This window comes from Pezoporus flaviventris, unplaced genomic scaffold (assembly GCF_033815535.1).
Source record: "Pezoporus flaviventris isolate CSIRO_AGI_PZ_B2104156 unplaced genomic scaffold, CSIRO_AGI_Pfla_v1 ptg000017l, whole genome shotgun sequence".
In the NCBI taxonomy this organism is placed as follows: Eukaryota; Metazoa; Chordata; class Aves; order Psittaciformes; family Psittacidae; genus Pezoporus; species Pezoporus flaviventris.
This window is the reverse complement of record NW_026892565.1, coordinates 922,587-942,349: the sequence shown is the minus strand read 5'-3', so window position 1 is coordinate 942,349 and position 19,763 is coordinate 922,587. Positions and strand designations below refer to the sequence as shown.

The following is a 19,763-nucleotide window of genomic DNA, read 5'->3' as shown; positions in this document are numbered from 1 at the left end:
GGCCCTGCAGGATAAGGGCAAGATTTGCCTTCCTGGTAATCCATTAATCCAATAATTGACTAACCCGCTGAGGAGCACGCGCTGCCGGGATCCCGCGGGATCGGGGTGTGGAGCGGTGGGGTGCGTGTGTGCGCCTGGGCTCCGGCTCCGGGCTCGTCTCAAAGGCTCGGTTCAACTCCTGGGGTTGGGTTCGCCCCCACTGTGAGCCCAGTCCCAGCCTTTCCCTCGGGCCAGCTGATGGCAACTCCGTGACCAGCCCTTGCCCTCCCTCTTCCCAGCCCTTTTTCTCTACCAGAGTGCGTGGGGAGGCTTCCCAAATAGCTGTGGGCATCCCCAAAAGCCTCATGGTGCTGGGCACCCCGGCTGCCTCCTGCTCATCGAAGAAGCAGGAAAGGGATCATTCTGCACCCCGAGATCCTGCTCCATGGGCTCTTCCCACAGACCCATTTGGTATCTGCAGTGACCCTGTGCCAGCCCCGGCCATTCTGTCCCCTCTCCTAATCTCGTAACCTCCATCTCTGCTACTGCTGCTTTCAAGCCCATCTCATCCTGTTTTGTCCTCACTGATCAAGATCTAGTTTAATAATTCCACTTATTAATGGAATTTTTTCCATTAATAACAGATTTCTGTGCCCTACGAAGAGACCTTCGCTGTGTGTACGTGTAGAGTCATCTCCTGTCTTATCCTGGTTTTCTCCTGTTCAACATTCTTGTCCAGTCCTGAAATTTGCCCTTTTGGTGGCTGAGTTGTTCCTTCCCAAAGGACACTGTCCTTCCAGGTCCAGCAGCTCCATGTAAGGGTGGGAAACCTCCCTGGTGCTGCTGGAGCCCCAGACAGTGCTGGGATGCTCCATATTTCAGAGATCCCTGTTGCAAAGCAGCTCAGTTGTCCAAGTAAACCCTTCCTGTGCCCATTTGTTCCCTTTGTCTTTCACTACATGTTGTGTCCATCAGGATTTCCAAGTCTCATCTGATTTCAGACCATTTCTTTGTGCTAGAGGCAGGGGCAGGCAGGAAAGCACTGCCCCATTGGGAGCTGATGGTGATGGGACCATCCCTGCGGCTCAGTTCCCTCTGCCCATCCTTTGCTGTTCCTTTACCTCTCTGCCTCCCAAACATTCCCTCTCCACCCATTTTTACTTTAAATATTACCTTGAGCCCTCCTCCACTCTCCAGATGAGTTCAGCATCCCAGGCTTGACCAGGAACTTGACAGCTCCCCCCTGCAAGCACTGTGTACTCCCACCCCTTACGTGCCCTCCCCGCTGCTGCACCAAAGGATGGTTTAAAAGCACTGTGTTTTGTTTGTGTGTTTGTTTTCTTTCTCTCCTGCTGATTTCAGCCCGAGGGATTACGGAGACGACCCCCAGCTTCATGTATCCCTATGGAACCTCAAGCAGTCAGATGGTGCTCAGAGGAGTGGACCTCTTGCTGGAGTGCATCGCTTCAGGAGTGTATGTACCGCTGGTGGAGATGGGGAGAGGGTGGCCTGGCACCAGGATGCTGAAGCATAGAACAGAATCCCGGAATAGTTTGGGCTGAAGGGACCTTAAAGCTCCTCCAGTTCCACCCCCTGCTATGGGCAGGGACTCCCTCCACTGGAGCAGCTTGCTCCAAGCCCCATCCAGCCTGGCCTTGAACACTTGTTGGCCCCTTCAGGCACTGGAGCTGCTCTCAGGTCTCCCCTTCAGGAGCCTTCTCTTCTCCAGGCTGCCCCAGCCCAGCTCTCTCAGCCTGGCTCCAGAGCAGAGCTGCTCCAGCCCTCGCAGCATCTCCGTGCCCTCCCCTGGACTCACTCCAAGAGCTCCCCGTCCCTCTGGTGTTGGCATTCCCAGTGAATCAGTGGTGCAGAAAGCATCGTTCCTTTCCTTTTAGCTGTCATAACATCCTTGGAGTGTAAGAACATGGAGGAACAGGAGAGCAGAGTTTTGCAGCCCTGTTCACAGGAGCAGGGCGCTCACTGTCCAAGGGTGGTTCCCCACTGAGGACAAGGTTCTCAACTGTTTTCTTAGGAGTCATTTTCTTGCCTTGCAAAAGGATTTATCTCCTCCCCTCTCCTTAGACCAGCACCGGACATCATGTGGTACAAGAAAGGAGGAGAGCTCCCAGTCGGTAAAACCAAGCTGGAGAACTTCAACAAGGCTCTTCGTATCTCCAATGTCTCCGAGGAGGACTCCGGGGAGTATTTCTGCTTGGCCTCCAACAAGATGGGCAGCATCCGCCACACGATCTCGGTGAGAGTGAAGGGTACGTCACCTTTACCTTGCTGTCTTTTTGCCCTTCCCGACCAGCAGCATGGAAGGGGCTCCTCTGTGCTGGATCCAGCCACCCTCGCTGCTTGCCCAAACTGACCCGAAAGCAGTGTGAGACGTGTGTAACCCAGCAGGGCCCCGCTGATATCAGTGGCTGCGTGTTTGTGTGGCCACAGATGGGGGGGAAGAGGCTTTCCCCCCTTGGGCACCCGGGGAAGCCTACGTTAGCTCAGCAGAGAGGGGGTTCTGGGTGAGGTCGTGCTGCTGCGGTTATAACCGGTGCGTTGGTGTGTTTTAAAGCTGCTCCGTACTGGCTGGATGAACCCCAAAACCTCATCCTGGCCCCCGGTGAGGACGGCAGGCTGGTGTGCCGCGCCAACGGGAACCCCAAGCCGGCGATCCAGTGGCTGGTGAACGGCGAGCCTATAGAAGGTGAGCAGGGAGAGGCCGTGCCTCCCAGCCAAGGATCTGACCATGAGAGCCAGGCACCCGCTGAGCTGCGTGCGTGGGCTCCAGCATCACAGCGCATAAACCACCCGCTGGTCTGAGCTGAGGCCAGCTGAGCCGTGTCTCTGCAGGCTGTACCCTCGCCTGGCTTGGTCTGCAGGCAGAGGGATGCATCATGATGTTCTCTGGTGAATCTTAGCTGAAGGAGCACTCTCTGTTTTGCAGGTTCTCCCCCCAACCCGAGCCGAGAGGTGGCTGGAGACACCATTGTATTTCGGGATACCCAGATCGGCAGCAGTGCCGTGTACCAGTGCAATGCATCCAACGAGCATGGCTACCTCCTTGCCAATGCCTTTGTCAGTGTCCTGGGTAAGTCCTGATGGAAGATGAACCCTGCTCATGGCAGATGAATGCCCCATACTCGAGTTTTCCGAGTTTTCCCTGCAGAAGTTCTCTATGTGCTTTCCTCTTTGTGTTAGCTGCTCTGAGGCTAATGCACAAAGGCACATGGAGCAGAAGCCCATTGCCATGAACCTGCAAAGCCAGGCAAGGCTGAGCAAGTCCTGCTGGTGCTAAGATGAAAGCAAGGTTAAAGAGGGAATGGAGAAGCTTTACTGAGTCTTGAAAGTGCCAACACGGAAGAGTGGGGAGGGTGAATGGGAAGGGAATGGCAGAAACTGGGCACTGTCGTTTTCTTTCTCAATGGTTGTGATTTTGCTCTTTGCAGATGTGCCCCCACGGATACTGGCCCCCCGCAATCAGCTCATCAAAGTGATTCAAAACAACAGGACCCGACTTGACTGCCCCTTCTTTGGCTCACCCATCCCCACCCTGAGATGGTAAGAGCTGCAGCACATCCCTTGCCAGCCCAGAGGGTTAGGAAGGGGAGGTTTCCTCTTTCTTCCCTTACAATAGCACTCTGTGGTGTTGTGAGGTTTAAGAACGGCCAGGGGAACACGCTGGATGGAGGAAACTACAAGGCACATGAGAACGGGAGCTTGGAGATGGAGATGGCTCGGAAGGAGGACCAGGGCATCTACACTTGCGTCGCTACCAATATCCTGGGCAAAGCAGAGGCCCAGGTTCGCCTGGAGGTTAAAGGTAGGGGCACGAAGGGCTCTGGGTCAAGATGGTCTCTTGGGTCCCCTGAAACTTGCAGCAGAAAGAATAGTTCAGGTTAAGGGAGGGTTGGGCTGTGGGCTCCAGCAGCCCGTCGGCAGGATGGGCACTTGTCATTTGAAGCTGGAATCCAGACCATGGTAGAGATGTTCCCTTTTAATGTTGTATAACATTGGACAGTTCACTATAGGAAGCTGGCCGAGCACTTGACGTGCCTGCTTGTCCTTCCCAAGTGACCCCACTCGTCCCTGAGCTAAGCCCAGCAGCTCGGTGCCTGACGCTTCCCTCCTGCCTTGCTGCAGACCCAACGAGGATCGTGAGAGGCCCCGAAGACCAAGTGGTGAAGAGGGGCTCCATGCTGCACCTCCACTGCCGCGTAAAGCACGACCCCACGCTCAGGCTCGCCGTCACCTGGCTGAAGGACAACGCACCCCTGTACATGGGGAACAGGTCTGTGGGCAGCACTGCCGTGGGGCCTCTCATCCGCCTGGGGCGGTGAACGTCTCAGGAGTCACCACGGATAATATGGATGAACGTGGAGGCCTCATCTAGGCAACCTTGGCTCTTCTTGACACTTAGAATGTTACCAGCTCCTTCCAACAGCTCTTGCCTAGCAAATAATATTGATTTATCAGTAAACCAGGAGTTCATAGGTTTTATTTACAGCTATTTCAGGACACCTGGGGCAAAGGGGTGGGTTAACAACAAGCTACTTCAACATGAACGTTTATCTGCTATCAGGTCCAACTACAATTTCCTTTTCCATAGCTGACTCCCTTCTCAAGCAGCGAGATGTGATCACAGGACGTGAACCACTGAGACTGCAGTCCTAAAAGTGTGGTTATTCCCTGTACACAGCAGAGCACATTCACTTATTCCTTAGAAAATGAGATTTCCCAGAATAACTCAACACGTCCTTAGCTGATACCATCTTCAGACCAGCGATGTACTCCTGTTCTCTTTGGGCTTTTATATGTATTTTATCAGAGAACACTTAGACCTCAATCCTGCTGCCTAATGCACTCGGGCACAGTTGTGTGATCATCATTTTCATCCCTTTCAGGATGAAGAAAGAAGATGATGGTCTGACAATATATGGTGTGGCTGAGAAGGACCAAGGGGATTATACCTGCGTAGCCAGCACGGAGCTGGACAAGGACTCGGCTAAAGCCTACCTCACTGTACTAGGTAAGGCTGTCCTAAGTGCTTTGTTTTAATAGAACAAGCTGAAGGTCAGATGGAAAAGGTGATCACAGGATTGTCCTCTGAAGCAGAGATGCTCAAGGAGATGCTGGCAAAGCAATTGTTCCATTGCTGCAGGACTCGGCAAGGACACGCTGCCTGATCTCCGGCTCAGACAATGGCATTGAATGAGTTGAGGGAAACTTGCATTTGAGACAAAAAAAACCCAGAGTGGTTATTACAGAGCTAAAAATACCCAAATGTGGACGCTGAAGCTCTGGGAGAACAGCCCTGAATTTGTCACTGAATTGAACTGAATGTCAGGGTGCTGAGCAACACTGCAAACCCAGGGGTGACCTTGCAGGTCCCCTTTGCAATGCAGACAGTGACAAACCTAAGCCCCTTCCCCATTCCCATTTATGTACCCTGTGAGATCTATTGGTACAACACAGTTCATCAATCCCTGCTCTTGGCCACCTCAGGTCTTGCTGCATTCACAGAGGGCCCCAACCTGGCAGTGCTGCTGGCACAGACCCACAGTGCCCTATAAGAGTGCAACATGAGCACACATGCCCAATGATTGACACGGCTTGAGTTATTTCCCTTCCTTCTCCCCTAATAGCTAATCAACTCTATAACAGGCTGATGTCTCCCTTTGCTGTGTACTACAAGGATGGATAAAGGTGTGCAGAGCTTGCCTGGAGCTCTCTGTGCTGTCCCTCCTCTGGTCCCCAGGCAGGGCTGGATCCTTCTGTAATCCATGATTTTATGTGTAACTTTCTGTTTGCCAGGTGCTGCTCTGGCCACCCAGACTTAAAGACCAAACTAACCCCGTTAACAACCAATGTCTTACCTTGCAGCCGTCCCCGCTAACCGTTTGAGAGACTTACCCAAAGGTAATCACCACTAATTCATGGTGTTTGCTTTACTTTGTGAAATGATTTTCTTTTGCCTTGCCAATAACACCAGCAGAAAACAGCTGAAAAGGTGGGAGCTGAAGCTTCCAAGTCCTGCCCAGGTTGTCCTTGAAAACCCATCCAGATGGCCGCAGGTAGGAAGGTCCTGTGTGTCCCACTTGCAGAGTGCAAGAGTGGCTTTACCCATACCTGGAAATGGTGAGCCCTGGTGGGAGAAAAGCAAATCGCTAATCCCTTGACCTTTGATTGGAAGGAAGTTCTTACTGTTATTGCATGAGCCGGTTCTGTGCAACCCTGTGGGTTGTGAGCAGATACAGAAACCAGGGTTGGTGCCCACTGCATTTCTAACTAGTTTTCATTGAGGTTTTGTGTCCTTTGTTCCATTTGTTCACATTTATTTCTTGGACCGCTGCATGTAGTTTGTTGTAAGCTCTTCTGTCCCCCTGCTCAGCCACTATATTGTGCTTTACTGCCTGAGAAAACCCAGCAGCGGGCAGGGTTTCAAGGCATGGCACTATTAGAACATGAGCGCGTTTGCTCTGCTCCACCAAGAGCTGCAGGATGTGAATGGAGTTCATGTCCTGGGTGCGGGCTGGGGCAGCCAGGGCGAAGCGATGGGAACGGGACTCGCTCCCGGGACAATCCCAGCCTCATTTCTCTTGTTACTCGGCCACCAGAACGACCCGACCGGCCCCGGGACTTGGAGCTGTCGGACCTGGCCGAGAGGAGCGTGCGGCTGACGTGGATTCCGGGTGACGACAACAACAGCCCCATCACAGGTGCCACCGCACCCTCTGCCCGCGTCCATCCCATTCCTCCCGTCCCCTTGCGAGCTGAGCCCTTAACCCCAGCTCCCATCCTCTCCCCCAGACTACATCGTCCAGTTTGAGGAGGACCGGTTCCAGCCTGGCATGTGGCACAACCACTCCCGGTACCCCGGCAGCGTCAACTCGGCCATCCTCAGCCTCTCTCCTTACGTCAACTACCAGTTCCGGGTGATAGCAGTGAACGATGTGGGCAGCAGCCTGCCCAGCGTGCCCTCCGAGCGCTACCAGACCAACGGGGCACGTGAGTACCACCCACCCGCTCCCTCTTGCCGTGGAGACTTCTTGTTCTTAGCTCCTGGCCACCACTCTCCATGTAGACCCCTTCCTCGTGGTGCATGCTCCCAGCTCCTGTAACAGGAACAGATGCGCACAGGTGAGGGAATGAGCTGGTCCATGCAGCACTACTCAGATGGAAAGATTGATGCAAAGGTCACTCCAGCAGAGCCTGTGGAAGGAAAGGCCGGTTCTGTGGTACAGAGAAGCTCCCTAAAGCAAGGCTTTCATCCTTTCTGACCGCAGGAAGCTCCGAAGCCTCTTGGAAAATGAGACTCGAGTGTAAAAGGCATTTTTGTTCCAAAATTGCTAATTCCACTGCCAGAGCTGGCCAGGAGCCCACATCCACGCTATGAGGGTGCTGAGGCGCTGGCACAGGGTGCCCAGAGAAGCTGTGGCTGCCCCATCCCTGGCAGTGCCCAAGGCCAGGTTGGACACGGGCTTGGAGCAAGCTGCTCTATGGAAGGGGTCCCTGCCCGTTTTTATGGTCCCAGCCCACAACCAAGGCTTTTGTCTTCAGTTTTTGTGCCCTGTGGAATTCCTGGGAGAATTCCCACTGGGAATTCACCAGCTTTGCCGTTGCGCGGCATTTCGCACTGTAACGATTGCAGAGCCTCGTCTGCGGTATCGGCTGGCATCTAGTGTTGGGTTTGGGCATTACTCGTCCTGTTTCAGATGCCAAGCGGAGGACTCGGCTCCCGGGGCACAATGGCTCTGTCAATGTAGGACATTCTGAGGGAGAACAGGAAAGAGGCTCCTAAATAAATGGCCTGGTTTTCACCAGCTCTGAGAGGCTCCTGTTCCATTAACCTGAATGGGAGCTTCTGGAAAAATCAGGCCACCGACTTCTGCCTTGGAAGTACTTTTGGCTTGCACAGCGAAGGGGGTTTTACTGCGCCAGTCATTCCCCACCATTATGAACTGCTCTTTATTTTATTTCAATGTGAATTTCAGGTCCTGAAATTAACCCAACAGGAGTCCAAGGTGCAGGGACCCAGAAGAACAACATGGAGATCACCTGGACGGTGAGTTCTTCTGTGCTGCTGGGCCCAGCATCTTACCATCAGGGTCACAGACGCCATGACAGAGAGAACTCAGCATCTCTAGCATGTGTGAGGTACCACGCAGAGTACCAACGCCTTCATGATCAGAAAGGGAATAAAAAGCAGAAGATGCATCTATAAGCGAGGCCATTGTTAGTGCCTAGGAGAAGGTTTGTGACAAAAACACTCATTTGAACTATGTCAGCCAAAGAAAAGATGCTGGGTCAGAGATGCAGGTTAGGGAGGGTGCTCAGGAGGTCTGATCCCTTAAGCAGTACATAGGGCTCACAGAGCAGCTCTTGCTTTTCCTCATGGACCAGCAGGTGTCACCCACAAACCAGCATCTGTAAGGAGGATAGAGACTGCAGTAGCAGCATGGACTGGAATATAAGGCTATGGTCTTGGTCCTGCCTGGGGTCTGGAGGGCAAGGGCTTGGGATGTGACTCTCTGGGAATGAATGCATTGACCTCCTTCGAGATTTGCTGGTGGAGCATGAAATGAGAACCAGCTGCTGAGCAGAACGTTTCAGAGCTCCACAGCAGTTGTTCAATGCAGTTCTTCCTCCTCACTTTGTTTTCCTGTTTTGGTCCATGAAGCCTCTGAATGCAACCCAAGCTTACGGGCCCAACCTCAGGTACATCGTGCGATGGAGGCGAAGGGACCCCCGAGGGAGCTGGTACAATGAGACGGTGAAGGCGCCCAGGCATGTTGTCTGGAACACCCCCATCTACGTACCCTATGAGATCAAGGTGCAGGCAGAGAATGACTTTGGCAGAGCACCGGAGCCTGACACCTACATCGGCTATTCCGGAGAAGATTGTGAGTACTTCCTCAGGCAGAGATTTCAGTGTTTCAGGGCAGGAGCCCCCCCCAGCTGGTGCCTGCGCCTGGGACGTGTTCACAGCACTGCTTGAATGGGCACAAAAACCCAGTTCCAGGCATGGGAAAGAGGCTTGGCCATTGGGTTCTGTCCTGGGTCCTGCCTGCATGACCCAGCTCACTCAGCATCTCCCATGCTCTCTGGAGCACCCAGAGAACACTTTGGGTTTGGGAGATGGTCACATTTCCCTTAGGATGAGGATTGGCTGTATTCCAGCTAAACCCCCATTGAATTCCTTGCCCTGACCTCACCTCGGATGAGAGGTGCTACCCATAACCATAAGGGCTTTGGTTCATCCTGGACTGGATTCTTGTGCCTCTCTATAAGGCCCTGGCTTGGGCTCCTGTTTGCAACACACACTGGCTCAGCTTATCCTAAACCTCTGCCTGGTCCCACAGAACAGCCCCAGGTTGTTTAACTCTTTCCACCTTCTTTCTGGGCTCCTGGTATCACTTTCTGTGCCTGTAGCATCCGAGCTCCTGAACAACTCTCATCCTGCTGGGATAATGAGATTTCCTGACAACAGCTTTATTTTTAAACAAACATATATTAATTCCTTGCATTGCAGCATCAGTGGTGGGTCCCTGGCTGTGTGACTTCAGGAGTACCAATAAGTAAGGTAGATAAGCCAGGTAACCATAGAATCCCTGACTCATTTAGGTTGGAAGGGACCTTAAAGCTCATCCAGTTTCAGTTCTCCCCTTCCCATGCTAAAAACCCAACAGTCAGCTTTTAAAGCATGCACATGTCAGTGAGAAAGAGTGCTGGGCAGGGAGGTGATGCTGTTCTGTGTATCTGCATGGTCATAGGCTCTGCTGACCCCAACTGAAGGCAGCCAGGAGGCTGAGGACGGGCCTGTCACTGCTATTCTATCAAGGTTGGAAACCCTCAGAAACTGACTTTAAGGAGGGAGAAAAGGAGATGAACACCCCCATGAAAACAGGGATGGCAGAGCCTGACAATGGAAAGATGATGGGGGGGCAGAGGGGCATCTGTCTGGTCTTCAGGTACCGCAGGTACCTAACGTACACTCTGCTTTATCCCGACCGCTCAGATCCCAAGGCTGCGCCTACGGATGTTAGGATAAGAGTTTTAAACAGCACTGCCGTTGCTCTGACCTGGACCCGAGTGCACCTGGACACCATCCAGGGACAGCTCAAGGAGTACAGAGTGAGCAACCCCAAACCTCTCTGTGCTCACCATTAATACAGCTAACCTCCTGCAATGGGGATGACAGAAACCGCTCCTCCAGCCATCAAACCCCTCTTGGATGGCTGGGTGCAGACCCAGCTCTGCTCCAGAGCAGCACCAGCAATGAAGGGCTTTGGCTTGGTGCCTGGACAGGGTTGGGGCTGCAGGATCTGAGGTGCTAAAGGCAAGCGGGGCTGCCCTTGTTCGCCCAGAGAGGGACGTGGGGTGCTGCACCCATGCAGGAAGGTGTCCCCTGCCTCTAGAGCTGCCCATGGGGTGGCTGTGGGAAGAGCCACCTCCGATGGGTACCAAGAGGTTAAGTTTTTGTCATCCCCAAAGTTCCTACATCATCTCTCATGGACACCAACCCCTGCAAAGCCTAAACCCAGCGGTCGTACTGACAGACAACTAAAGACAGCTTGGATCCTGGTGTGGTGTGGTTTCTTTTAATGGTGAATATTTATTGCTAAAAACCTAGCATCCATTTCCAGAGGACAGACCCCATTCAAAACAAGCAAAAGTCTGGACAGAGATTAAGCCATCACCAAAAGTACGTGTCCTGCAAACAGCATTTCAAATCCAATGATGTGCTGGGCATAAAGCAAGCTCCCTGGGTACTGCTTTCCTTTTTCCTGCCTCTGCGCTGTCATTCTGGTCTGTTTTCTGAATGAATCTTATTTCTGCATGAAATAAGATTTACAGCCAGGGCTTCAAATGGGAGACTTCCCAAATGCAGGCTCTCCTTTGTGCCTGGACGTGACCCACCTCTCCTTGTCCATCACTACGGGTAGAAAGGGAGAATCACTTGATGCCTAGGGCTTGGGAAGCAGAAAACAGCTCTTTGTAGTCTGACCTGAGTGTTGTGTGACCTTTGGTAAGCTCCTAACCCCGTGCTCAGCCTCTTCCTCGGGTAACACCACTCACCTGCCTTGCCTGGGGGGACGTGGAGCTTCATTAACTCCTCTAAAAGGCTTCTTGCAGCCACGAGATGCTCTTTGGAGAGGCAAAGTTTTGCTCTGCTTTTGTTAATGAAAGAAAACCAACCCTGACACAGGAAAAGCTTCACTTGCCATGCATGTTTCTTGAAGGCCTATTTCTGGAGAGACAGTAGTTTGCTGAAGAACCTGTGGGTCTCCAAAAAACGGCAGTATGTGAGTTTTCCTGGAGACCGAAACCGGGGCATAGTGTCCCGGCTGTTTCCTTACAGCAACTACAAGCTTGAGATGGTTGTAACCAACGGGAGAGGAGATGGGCCACGCAGTGAAGTTAAGGAGTTCCCCACACCAGAAGGAGGTAGGTTCCTTGGGGGGGTGATGTAGGGAGAGGTTTGGGTGGTTCAGCTCCATGGAGAGGTGATGCTGCTGCGGAGATGTGCCAGGGATGAGATTCAGCCGAGCATCTTGTGGGCAGCATCACTGTCACACGGCTCTGCCTTTGTCACCACGGGAGAGGTGACATCTCCGCACCTAGAGCCAACTGCTGGCACTCTCGGCCACCCAAAAATGCCCTCCGGGTGCTTCGAACACATCGGCTCTGAGGTGGAGCAAGAGAGATGTTTCAGCAGCACAGCACAGCCCCTTGCCCTTGATTTGCTGCCTGACCTGCCCATGTCCCCACACCTTCCTGCGCTGCGGGTCGGTGAAGAGGAGGGAACGTATTCGTTGTGCTCAGTAAACGGCAGTCAGATCTGCCCAAGACCCGAGTGCTTTTCTCCTGAAAGCCCATCACTGATACCCTGTCAGGCTGTTCAGGCAAGAGCACCTCATTCTTCTGGTTAAAGAGCTTGTGTCAAGGATGAACTTGAGCTTTTCATTTCCTTGCTGTCACAAGAGCTATTTATAGGCACACTGATACCTTTCCGTTGGAGCTGCACTTCCAGAGGCTGGTGAGGAATCTTTGGGCACAGAACAGCACAAAAATGCAAGAGGAGAAAAGAGTAGAGGCTGGAAGCAAATCCTGTCTCAAGTAACACAGAATACTGTGGTGGTCTTTCTCGCCTTCATCCCATTCCTGCTGCACAAGGAACTCTTGCTCCTGTTTTACCATTTTCTAAGGGGTTTCACTTGATCAGCCTCAAGTCAGCTTGTCCCAAGAGAAGGGACTGTTTCAATAGGGTGGTTTTGCAGTCAGGGGCATTGGATGGAGCTGCTTTACCTGGGTGTTAGAGGCACACAGATTTTGAGGTACCTGTATGGGTTCGGGGTGGCTGTATGCATACATGGGTGGCACTGATTGAAGTGATTATAGTGGATCGGACTCTTGCAATAAGGAAACTCTTGATATATTTTTTCCTATACCATAAGCTATTTTACTGCCCATCCATTCTATCTATATAACATACAATGGTGTTTAGGAAACTGAATGATACTCTGCAAAACTTCTGGATAAGAAACAGAAATCACTGATGCCTCAGATCAGAGCACCGAGTTCTTTCCCCAGTTAAGACACCACAATCATGAGTAAGCCAGGAGAATAACTGCATTCAAGAATGTATAATGCTTTCCTTCCTTTACTAGCTCTGAATAAGCAGTCATAACAGCAGCCAGTCCTCAGGGTAAGGACCACTGTATATGCACAGCACCAGCCCCGTTCTGGATCTCCAGGTGTCAGTAACACAGTGATGCTTTGCCATAAGAGAAGCTGCTCTACTCTTTTTCACTGTTCCAACAGATAAATAGATGAGATGTAGATGCTGGGCTGGGTGGGGGCTGTAAATAAGACCTGTAAAATGTGTGTATAACATAGAGAAGTGGCCCTGAACTGTGTCATAGCTCTGCTTCACACTGCAGCATCCTTCGCGGGTGCTGTGCGGGCACGGTGCTGCTGGGTTGCATGCAGAGCTGCTCTGCTTTCTGCTCCCTGCACACACGCTGCTGAAAACCCTGGCCTGGTGCATGGTTTCTGGCACAGATTCTTGTTCAGTCGCTCTCTGACCTTTAGTGTGTGATCTGTGTGTGTATTTGTGAGCGTCGAGTGCAGCACTCAGCCTGCACTGTGTACAGTATTGTAAGGTATGTTCTCTTGTGTGTTTTCTTTCCCTCTCCTCCCTGCTCCCATCCTCCTCCCAAGTGCCCAGCTCCCCCCGGTATTTAAGAATCCGACAGCCAAACCTGGAAATCATCAATCTGGAGTGGGATCACCCAGAGCATCCCAATGGAGTCCTCACAGGATACAGCCTTAGATATCAAGCCTGTACGTTCCATGTGTTATCTTCTTAGTGATAATAATGGAGCCATTGAACGTGCTCCTTGCTGCTGTTCACCCCCTCCCCTAGCACAGGAAGGTCTCCATAAGGAGCTGGAGACTGACCACAGGGTGAGGCACGGTGGTGCCGAGGGGACCCTGGAGCAGTGCTGGGCAGCTGCAGCACCAGGGAGGGTGGGGGGTGCTCAGCAGCTCACACCAGTGAAGGGAAATGAGCCTGATCTCTGATTTAAAGACCTTCAGGCTCATTCCGAGCAGTTCATGGGCTCACAAGGTCCTGGCTGTATAAGGAATGTGCTGGGAGTGCAGAGCCCACAGTGCCTGGGGCGGGGGGGGGGGGGTCCAGCCTCCTCCGAGACCCTGGTACTTGTGCTGTGCCTCTACAACCCTGAGCATCCCCTCTAGCAGGTCCCCAGCCCGAAAGCCACCAACTGAAGTGCGCTGAGCAGCAGCTGTGGCTCTGAGCACTGACCGCAGGCTGGCCCTGGGGTGAGGCGATGAGGGAGCTCTCGCAGGGTGCTCTGCACCAAGGCTGAAGCCGCCACCGCCTCCCTTTCCTCCCCAGTTAACGGATCCAAAACAGGCCGAACCCTGGTAGAGAACTTCTCTCCCAACCAGACAAAGTTCACCGTGCAGAGGACAGACCCCATCTCGCGCTATCGCTTCTTCCTGCGCGCACGGACCCAGGTGGGAGAAGGAGAAACCCTGGTGGAGGAGTCCCCAGCCCTGCTGAATGAAGGTAGGTGCAGCAGCACCAGCTCCTGGCTCTGCCGAGGAGGGAGGGGGCGAGGGTACCTCTGTGAGCCAGAAACTGCAGGTCAGGATGGGGTGGTCACAGGGCAACCAGTACAAGAGAGCAACTGGTGCTCAGCTACATTCTACTGCAGGACAGACAGAGAAATGGATAGGATAGATAGATAGATAGATAGATAGATAGATAGATAGATAGATAGATACAGATGAATGAATGGATGGATGGGTAGAAAGATAGGCAGACAGGATCGAACACTGCGGCAGTAACGCTATTGAGGTGACTGGGGATACTGTCCTATGCTCCAGGGAACTACCTTGCTGCCCCCTCAAGCAGCCGGTGCTCCTCATGTGCCCAGGAGCAGGAGGGCATCCTGCTCTGCCCGTGCTAAAGGTGAAGCTCCAGTTTACAGCCTCTGCATGAGCTAAGGGGCAGATGTGAGTGATTCTGACGTGGCTCGAAGGGGGTGCAGCAGTTGCATCCCCCAGGGCAGGGGCTCCAGGGCCACCTCCCGGCCACCCCATAACCAGCAGCTGCCCTGAGCCTCCAAAGCAAAGCCCCAGCTCCAGGTTCGTAATCAGATCAAATGCCCATTGTGGGACATTCATCAAACTAAGTGAAAGTTCAGGAGCCCTGAGGGAGCAGCGGGAGACAAAAGCTTTCTCTTTCCTTTCCTTAGCATTTGCTAAGAGACCTATGATTTGGTTAGTGCCCCGATATAATGGGGTTTCTGTCTCTCTTCCATCTCCCCCTCCCCAGCTAATGGCTCTGAGTAGGAAAAGTCATTCCTCCTGATGACCCAGTGGAAATAAAATGCTTCCTGACACCTTTTAGGTGGGCTCCAGCATCGCTCATTGCAGTGACAGGATGGGAGATGGGGCTGCTTATGCTATGGGAGAGAAATCAGCTAAGTTACACCCTGGCAAACATGAGAGAGGGCACGACACTGCTTTAAAAGGATAGAGAACAGAATGCAGATAGAAGCTGGTGGTGCTGGTAGTGGAAAGTTGTAGTTGTTTCAGATCCATTTGCTTTACTGGGTTTGTTTCTATATGCTGAGAAGAGCACAGATAAATAATACCATAACCAACCTTGCTGCACTGACTGGTATCAGGAAATGGCAGGTAAGGTAAGGTTCCCTGCCAGGCACGTAAGTACCATTAGCAGCTCCAAATTCCCACTTGGATATGAAGCTACCTGCTGGAAAGCTACGCAAAAGACAAGCTTGGAATGTAAAAAAAGCAGCAGATTAAGACAATTGAACCCATTAATGCCTTCAGAGGTTGTTTTCTGCTTGCCAGACTCATTCACCTGAGTTTAAATGCAATGCTGACGTTGTGCACCACGGGCTCCAACCCACACAGGGCAGGACGAGCACTGGTGTTAGAAACACACCAGCAAAGCACTGAGGAGAAATTCAGAGGGTCACAAATAGTTTAGCAGAGCTGGTGTGTGTCTTAAGAGGTGATCTCCATCGCCCAAGGGGACATCCCTGCTCTCTGCCCTCTGCGAACAGCGCTGATGCACAAGGAGGGTTGTACCTAATGCATTTATCCCTTCTCTCTCAAGCCTGGTGCCTGTGTGCAAGTGGTCCCTGAGTCTCTTGTTGGTGTGTTCTGGTTGTTTTTATATGTTCCTCTGTTTTCTCTTTCCTTCTCTTCTATGCTGCTCTCTTCGCATTCCCCTCTCTATCTTGGCGCTGCCCTCTGAAGCCACGCCAACCCCAGGTACCGTACCAGCGGAGGAGGTAACAGGCATGGGGCAAGGCTTGCTCGGGGTGCTGGCAGTTAAGCATGCACTCCATTAACCCTTTCAATGGGAAGATGAAGTGGCAGGAGGCTAAATTGGGCTAAATATGAGACGACAGCAGCTAAAGGCAAAGCCCCGAAGGCAGAAAGGGACAAGGGCAGGCTCTGCAGGGGGGGTCGGCAGAGATCAAAATATCTCTGAATGGGGCTTAAGAGCCTCCCAGCTGCCTAATGACAGCCACGGCCACGGAACAGTGCAGCTGCCACCGATGATGAGCGAAAGCGAGGGTCGAGATGCCCTCTTAAAGAGGTTTTTCATCCCAGGTCTGCACAAAGCCCTCTCCCTTTTGAAGCCTCAACACCCCCACCCAGCCCTGACTCGGTGGTGCCCATCCTGCAGCCGGGCTCTGTCCTGCAGGATTTAAGCTGGAAAGCAGCTCCCGGTTGCTGCTGGAGCTGCTGCCTCCCCTGGCCGCACAGGTCTGTGTGCAGCGTGCGGGCACCACGAGCCACTCATCTCCCCATGGTTCTTTGAGGGCTTTTTGTACAGGAGAACCCTTTTATTCCCAGGTGCCCATTGAAAGGGTTAAGGACAATGTTTGTGCCGCAGCTGTGCATGTCTGCATGCGAGGCTATTGCTGGCTTTGCCCTCGACTGCGTGTTCCTACAGCAGAGAGAACCCTTTTCTGGTAACAGGGGCAGCATCTCCACTGCTTCCAAGGAACCCCAAACCCCACTTTCACCCGATGTCAACCCTGCAAAGCAGAACTGCTGGCTGCCCACAGGGCGCCCGCCTCATACCAAAGCTGCAGATGGGACTTTCCCCCCCACCTCCAACACCACCTTTGAGCCAGTGTTTCAGGACCAGGGACCCTTTGAGCCCCGTGACCAAAACGTGCCCTAAATGCTTTTGGTCTGGAGCATCAGCACTCGCTGGCCCCGCACCAAGGGCTCTGTAAGAGGTCCTGCTTTGCCTTGGCTGGACACAGCCCTGGGGCTTCCCACAGAGGAACAGCTTCTTAGGGAAGGCTCTCCCCAAGTGATGCAAGTGCAGGACCTGCTCTCTGCACCCACAGGTTTTGCTTTCCTACCTCATAGATGTTTCTCCTCCTTTTATTTTGTTGCAGTGATGTCTCCCTACCCACTATAATTTTGCATTTCCTTTTCCTTTCTGAACAGACGCCAATCTTTTTCTTGCTGTATTTTTCCTCTTCCTAAAAAGAAATAAAGGGGGTAACAGATTGGTCTGCTTTGGGTGGTGGGAAACTGTGCACGGACATCACCTCTTAGCTTAGAGGATCTCTGTCCTAGGAGTCTAGGGTGGCTCTTTTGCTGCTATAGCTCCTACTTCAGCCAGAGTTTAGCTTGTCCACAAGAATCCAGCTTTTCCTTGTGGATCAGGATTACCTTCTAAAGTACCTTTCTATTGCTGAAGCTGGAAAATGCAATGTGATCTCTTTAGCCTTCCAGCCGCATCTCATTTCAATTTCCCCCACCACTGGAAGCTAGGTAAATTATTTGCCATTTAAAGGATAACTCAATGACAAAGCCCACTGCTCCCTTGTATTTTACCTTCTGATAGGAGAAATAATGAGCAAAGATAGGCCAGAGCTGGAAGAAGTGCTGCCTGGAGTAGTAGGTCACTGAGTGCTAACTCAGCTGTGTTCACAGCTCCTCACCGTGCTGGGCTCCAGCAAGAGGAATCAAGGCAGTGTGAGCCATGGTGAGACCCAGCACATGTCTTTGTCCCACTCTTGAGCAGGGTCTCATCTCCTTAGCTGTGAGAGCTGTTTGTCCCAAGAGGCTGTTTCTCCTCCCCACAAGGACAGGGTTCAAGTGAAACACTGCCTGACCTTCCTCGGAGCATCCCTCCCTGCTCAGTGACCCAGATTTTTGTGGATCTTTACGGATTCACAGTGAAAGTTGTCTTAAACTGCAGGAAAATGCTCTTTGCCATGGGCTGCTGGCACTAAGGATGAGAACAAGGCCTTTTTCTCAGGAGTAACCTCACATAGACAGGGTCAGAGTGGCTTTGGATGCGTTTGAGAAACTGGACCAGCCTGAGGAAATCAAAGTGAAGCGCGAGGACTTTCCTGCAGGAAAGGCTTTATCTTTCCTGAAGCCAGATCTGGGCAAAAGGAGAGGTGATAAAGGAAAAGGGAGGACATCTGAAAAGGGCTCTCATTTAGGGTATGGGTGAGAAAAAAACCAAAACTGGATCCTAGATTACCCACGTGTATGGAAAAACTTCATCAGAGACTGTAACGGTCGTTGGTCTTAGGCTTTAAGGAAAAAAGATGGACTTTTCTCTGTTCCCTTCTTGTCCCTCCATAATTAGGAACCGGAGGAGAAAGATCCTATTGTTCATTTTAGAAACAGCAGTGGAACAGCAAGAACTGCTGACCCCTCTCTTTCAGAGGCTGCTCAATTGCTCCTTTCTATTCTTGACTTTCTTAGAGCTATCGGATTTGGGACACTTTAGGGTAAAGACTTCACAATTTCCTTCTGTTGTTAAAAGCTGGGAGAGGGTGAGGAGAAACAACAGGAAAATCTCTGCAAATGTCTTTGGCTGCTGATCAAAACCCATGAAAAATTCATCCCATTTCTCCAAGCCTAATTATTTTGTAGACACACCCAAGGGAAAGCTCTTCCTACAGCCCAACACCACATTAAAAGCACCTTTAAATAATTAAAGAGACATATGGCTGGGTGGTGTTCCCTGTGTTTTGCACCAAACCCCATGCAGCCACTCCCTGCAATGCCGGAGCAGGACTCGAGCCCCACTTTCAAGCCCCCCCTTTTTGCTTTTAGGAGTCTTCCGCTCAGGTTTTATTCCACACAGCTTTTTGGGCTCCTTCTTCCTGGCCGCTCCTGGCCAGAGGAGCCAGGCTGCAGCAAGGAGCTCAGCCCTCCTGCTGCAAGCATTTCCCTCATTACTTAGCCTATTAATTGCTGCAGGCAGAGTGCTGCCTCCCTGGTCCATTATAGCCACCCATCTCCTCTGCTCTGCGGTCTCCAGTACCTGAGAGGGTAATAATGCATCTTGCAGACAGAAAAAGCATCTTAGCGAAGATGGGGCCTCCAAATGAGCTGGATGCTCCTTGAGATGGTTCCAGGAAGATGGGCAAGGCTACGGTGGGAGCAAGAGAAGGGAAACTGCTGGTGCTGGCTTTTGCTCTGGGGATGCTGGGTGTAGTGGGGTGATTTCAAGCCTGTTTCCAGCATTTGGGAAAGGGACAAAGTCCCTTTTCTGCATCGCCTCCTGCTTTCAGAGAGGGGAGACTGTTTTCCCCCATCACACAAACAGTAGAATTCCAGAGGAAAGAGCTTCTGCCTAAGAGCTCATCCCAGTCTCCCCTCTGGCAGGTTAAAGCCATTCCCCTTGGCCTGTCCCTACAGGTCCTTGCCCAAAGCCCCTCTCCAGGTCTCCTGCAGCCCCTTTAGGCACTGCAAGGCTCAGTCCTGTATTTACACTTGAGGCTAATGCTGTCAGAGCTCTCCCCAGAGCCCCACGTTAGGAAGGGTGCCCTGCAGGGCTCCGACATGCCAGCCCTGAGGGAGAATTGCAGCTGCTTGTGTAGGAGGATGTGTGCGGGCTGGGTTTCACTGCAGTGCTGGCAATGCCTGGCCGCCCGCCCCTGTGCCCCCGTGCTGCTGGGAGCAGGGATCTGTGCCTCTGCAACGAGCCCTGGCAGGGTGGGCAGCGAGGGGGGACCCCAGCACCCCAGGGAAGGGCTGAGGCTCCCCATGGCGGGGGGCCCTCTTCTTTGGGGCGCTCTGATCTCTGTCAAAGGCCGCTTCATCTCCTCCCAGGCTGGAACCGGCTCTCATTAGGGGCTCGATTTCAAAGCCTAGAAAATGCCCCTTATCTTCTCTCCCCCAAATCTCCCAGCTGAGCTTCTCCCCCGCATACATTTCCCATTGAAACA

General features: G+C 52.4%; 1 protein-coding gene across 22 annotated transcripts in view; it reads left to right on the top strand.

The window, feature by feature from the left end:
• Positions 1–19,763, top strand: part of NFASC (neurofascin) — a 76,391-nt gene that overhangs the window by 38,871 nt on the left and 17,757 nt on the right. For 11 of the 22 annotated variants that reach the window (XR_009743662.1, XM_061454928.1, XM_061454935.1 and 8 more), the window contains 18 exons: positions 1,342–1,453; positions 2,062–2,246; positions 2,552–2,683; positions 2,924–3,067; positions 3,426–3,537; positions 3,633–3,799; positions 4,120–4,267; positions 4,881–5,005; positions 5,860–5,895; positions 6,594–6,695; positions 6,787–6,984; positions 7,971–8,041; positions 8,657–8,879; positions 9,995–10,110; positions 11,220–11,424; positions 13,201–13,323; positions 13,901–14,074; positions 15,799–15,813. Coding sequence is in view for 21 of the 22 variants with exons in the window: in XM_061454928.1 (XP_061310912.1) it covers positions 1,342–1,453; positions 2,062–2,246; positions 2,552–2,683; positions 2,924–3,067; positions 3,426–3,537; positions 3,633–3,799; positions 4,120–4,267; positions 4,881–5,005; positions 5,860–5,895; positions 6,594–6,695; positions 6,787–6,984; positions 7,971–8,041; positions 8,657–8,879; positions 9,995–10,110; positions 11,220–11,424; positions 13,201–13,323; positions 13,901–14,074; positions 15,799–15,813 (2,388 nt within the window). In the remaining variant the exon portion in view is untranslated. The remainder of the gene's footprint in view (positions 1–1,341; positions 1,454–2,061; positions 2,247–2,551; positions 2,684–2,923; positions 3,068–3,425; positions 3,538–3,632; positions 3,800–4,119; positions 4,268–4,880; positions 5,006–5,859; positions 5,896–6,593; positions 6,696–6,786; positions 6,985–7,970; positions 8,042–8,656; positions 8,880–9,994; positions 10,111–11,219; positions 11,425–13,200; positions 13,324–13,900; positions 14,075–15,798; positions 15,814–19,763) is intronic. The other 11 variants (XM_061454939.1, XM_061454938.1, XM_061454932.1 and 8 more) reach the window with 7 other exon arrangements.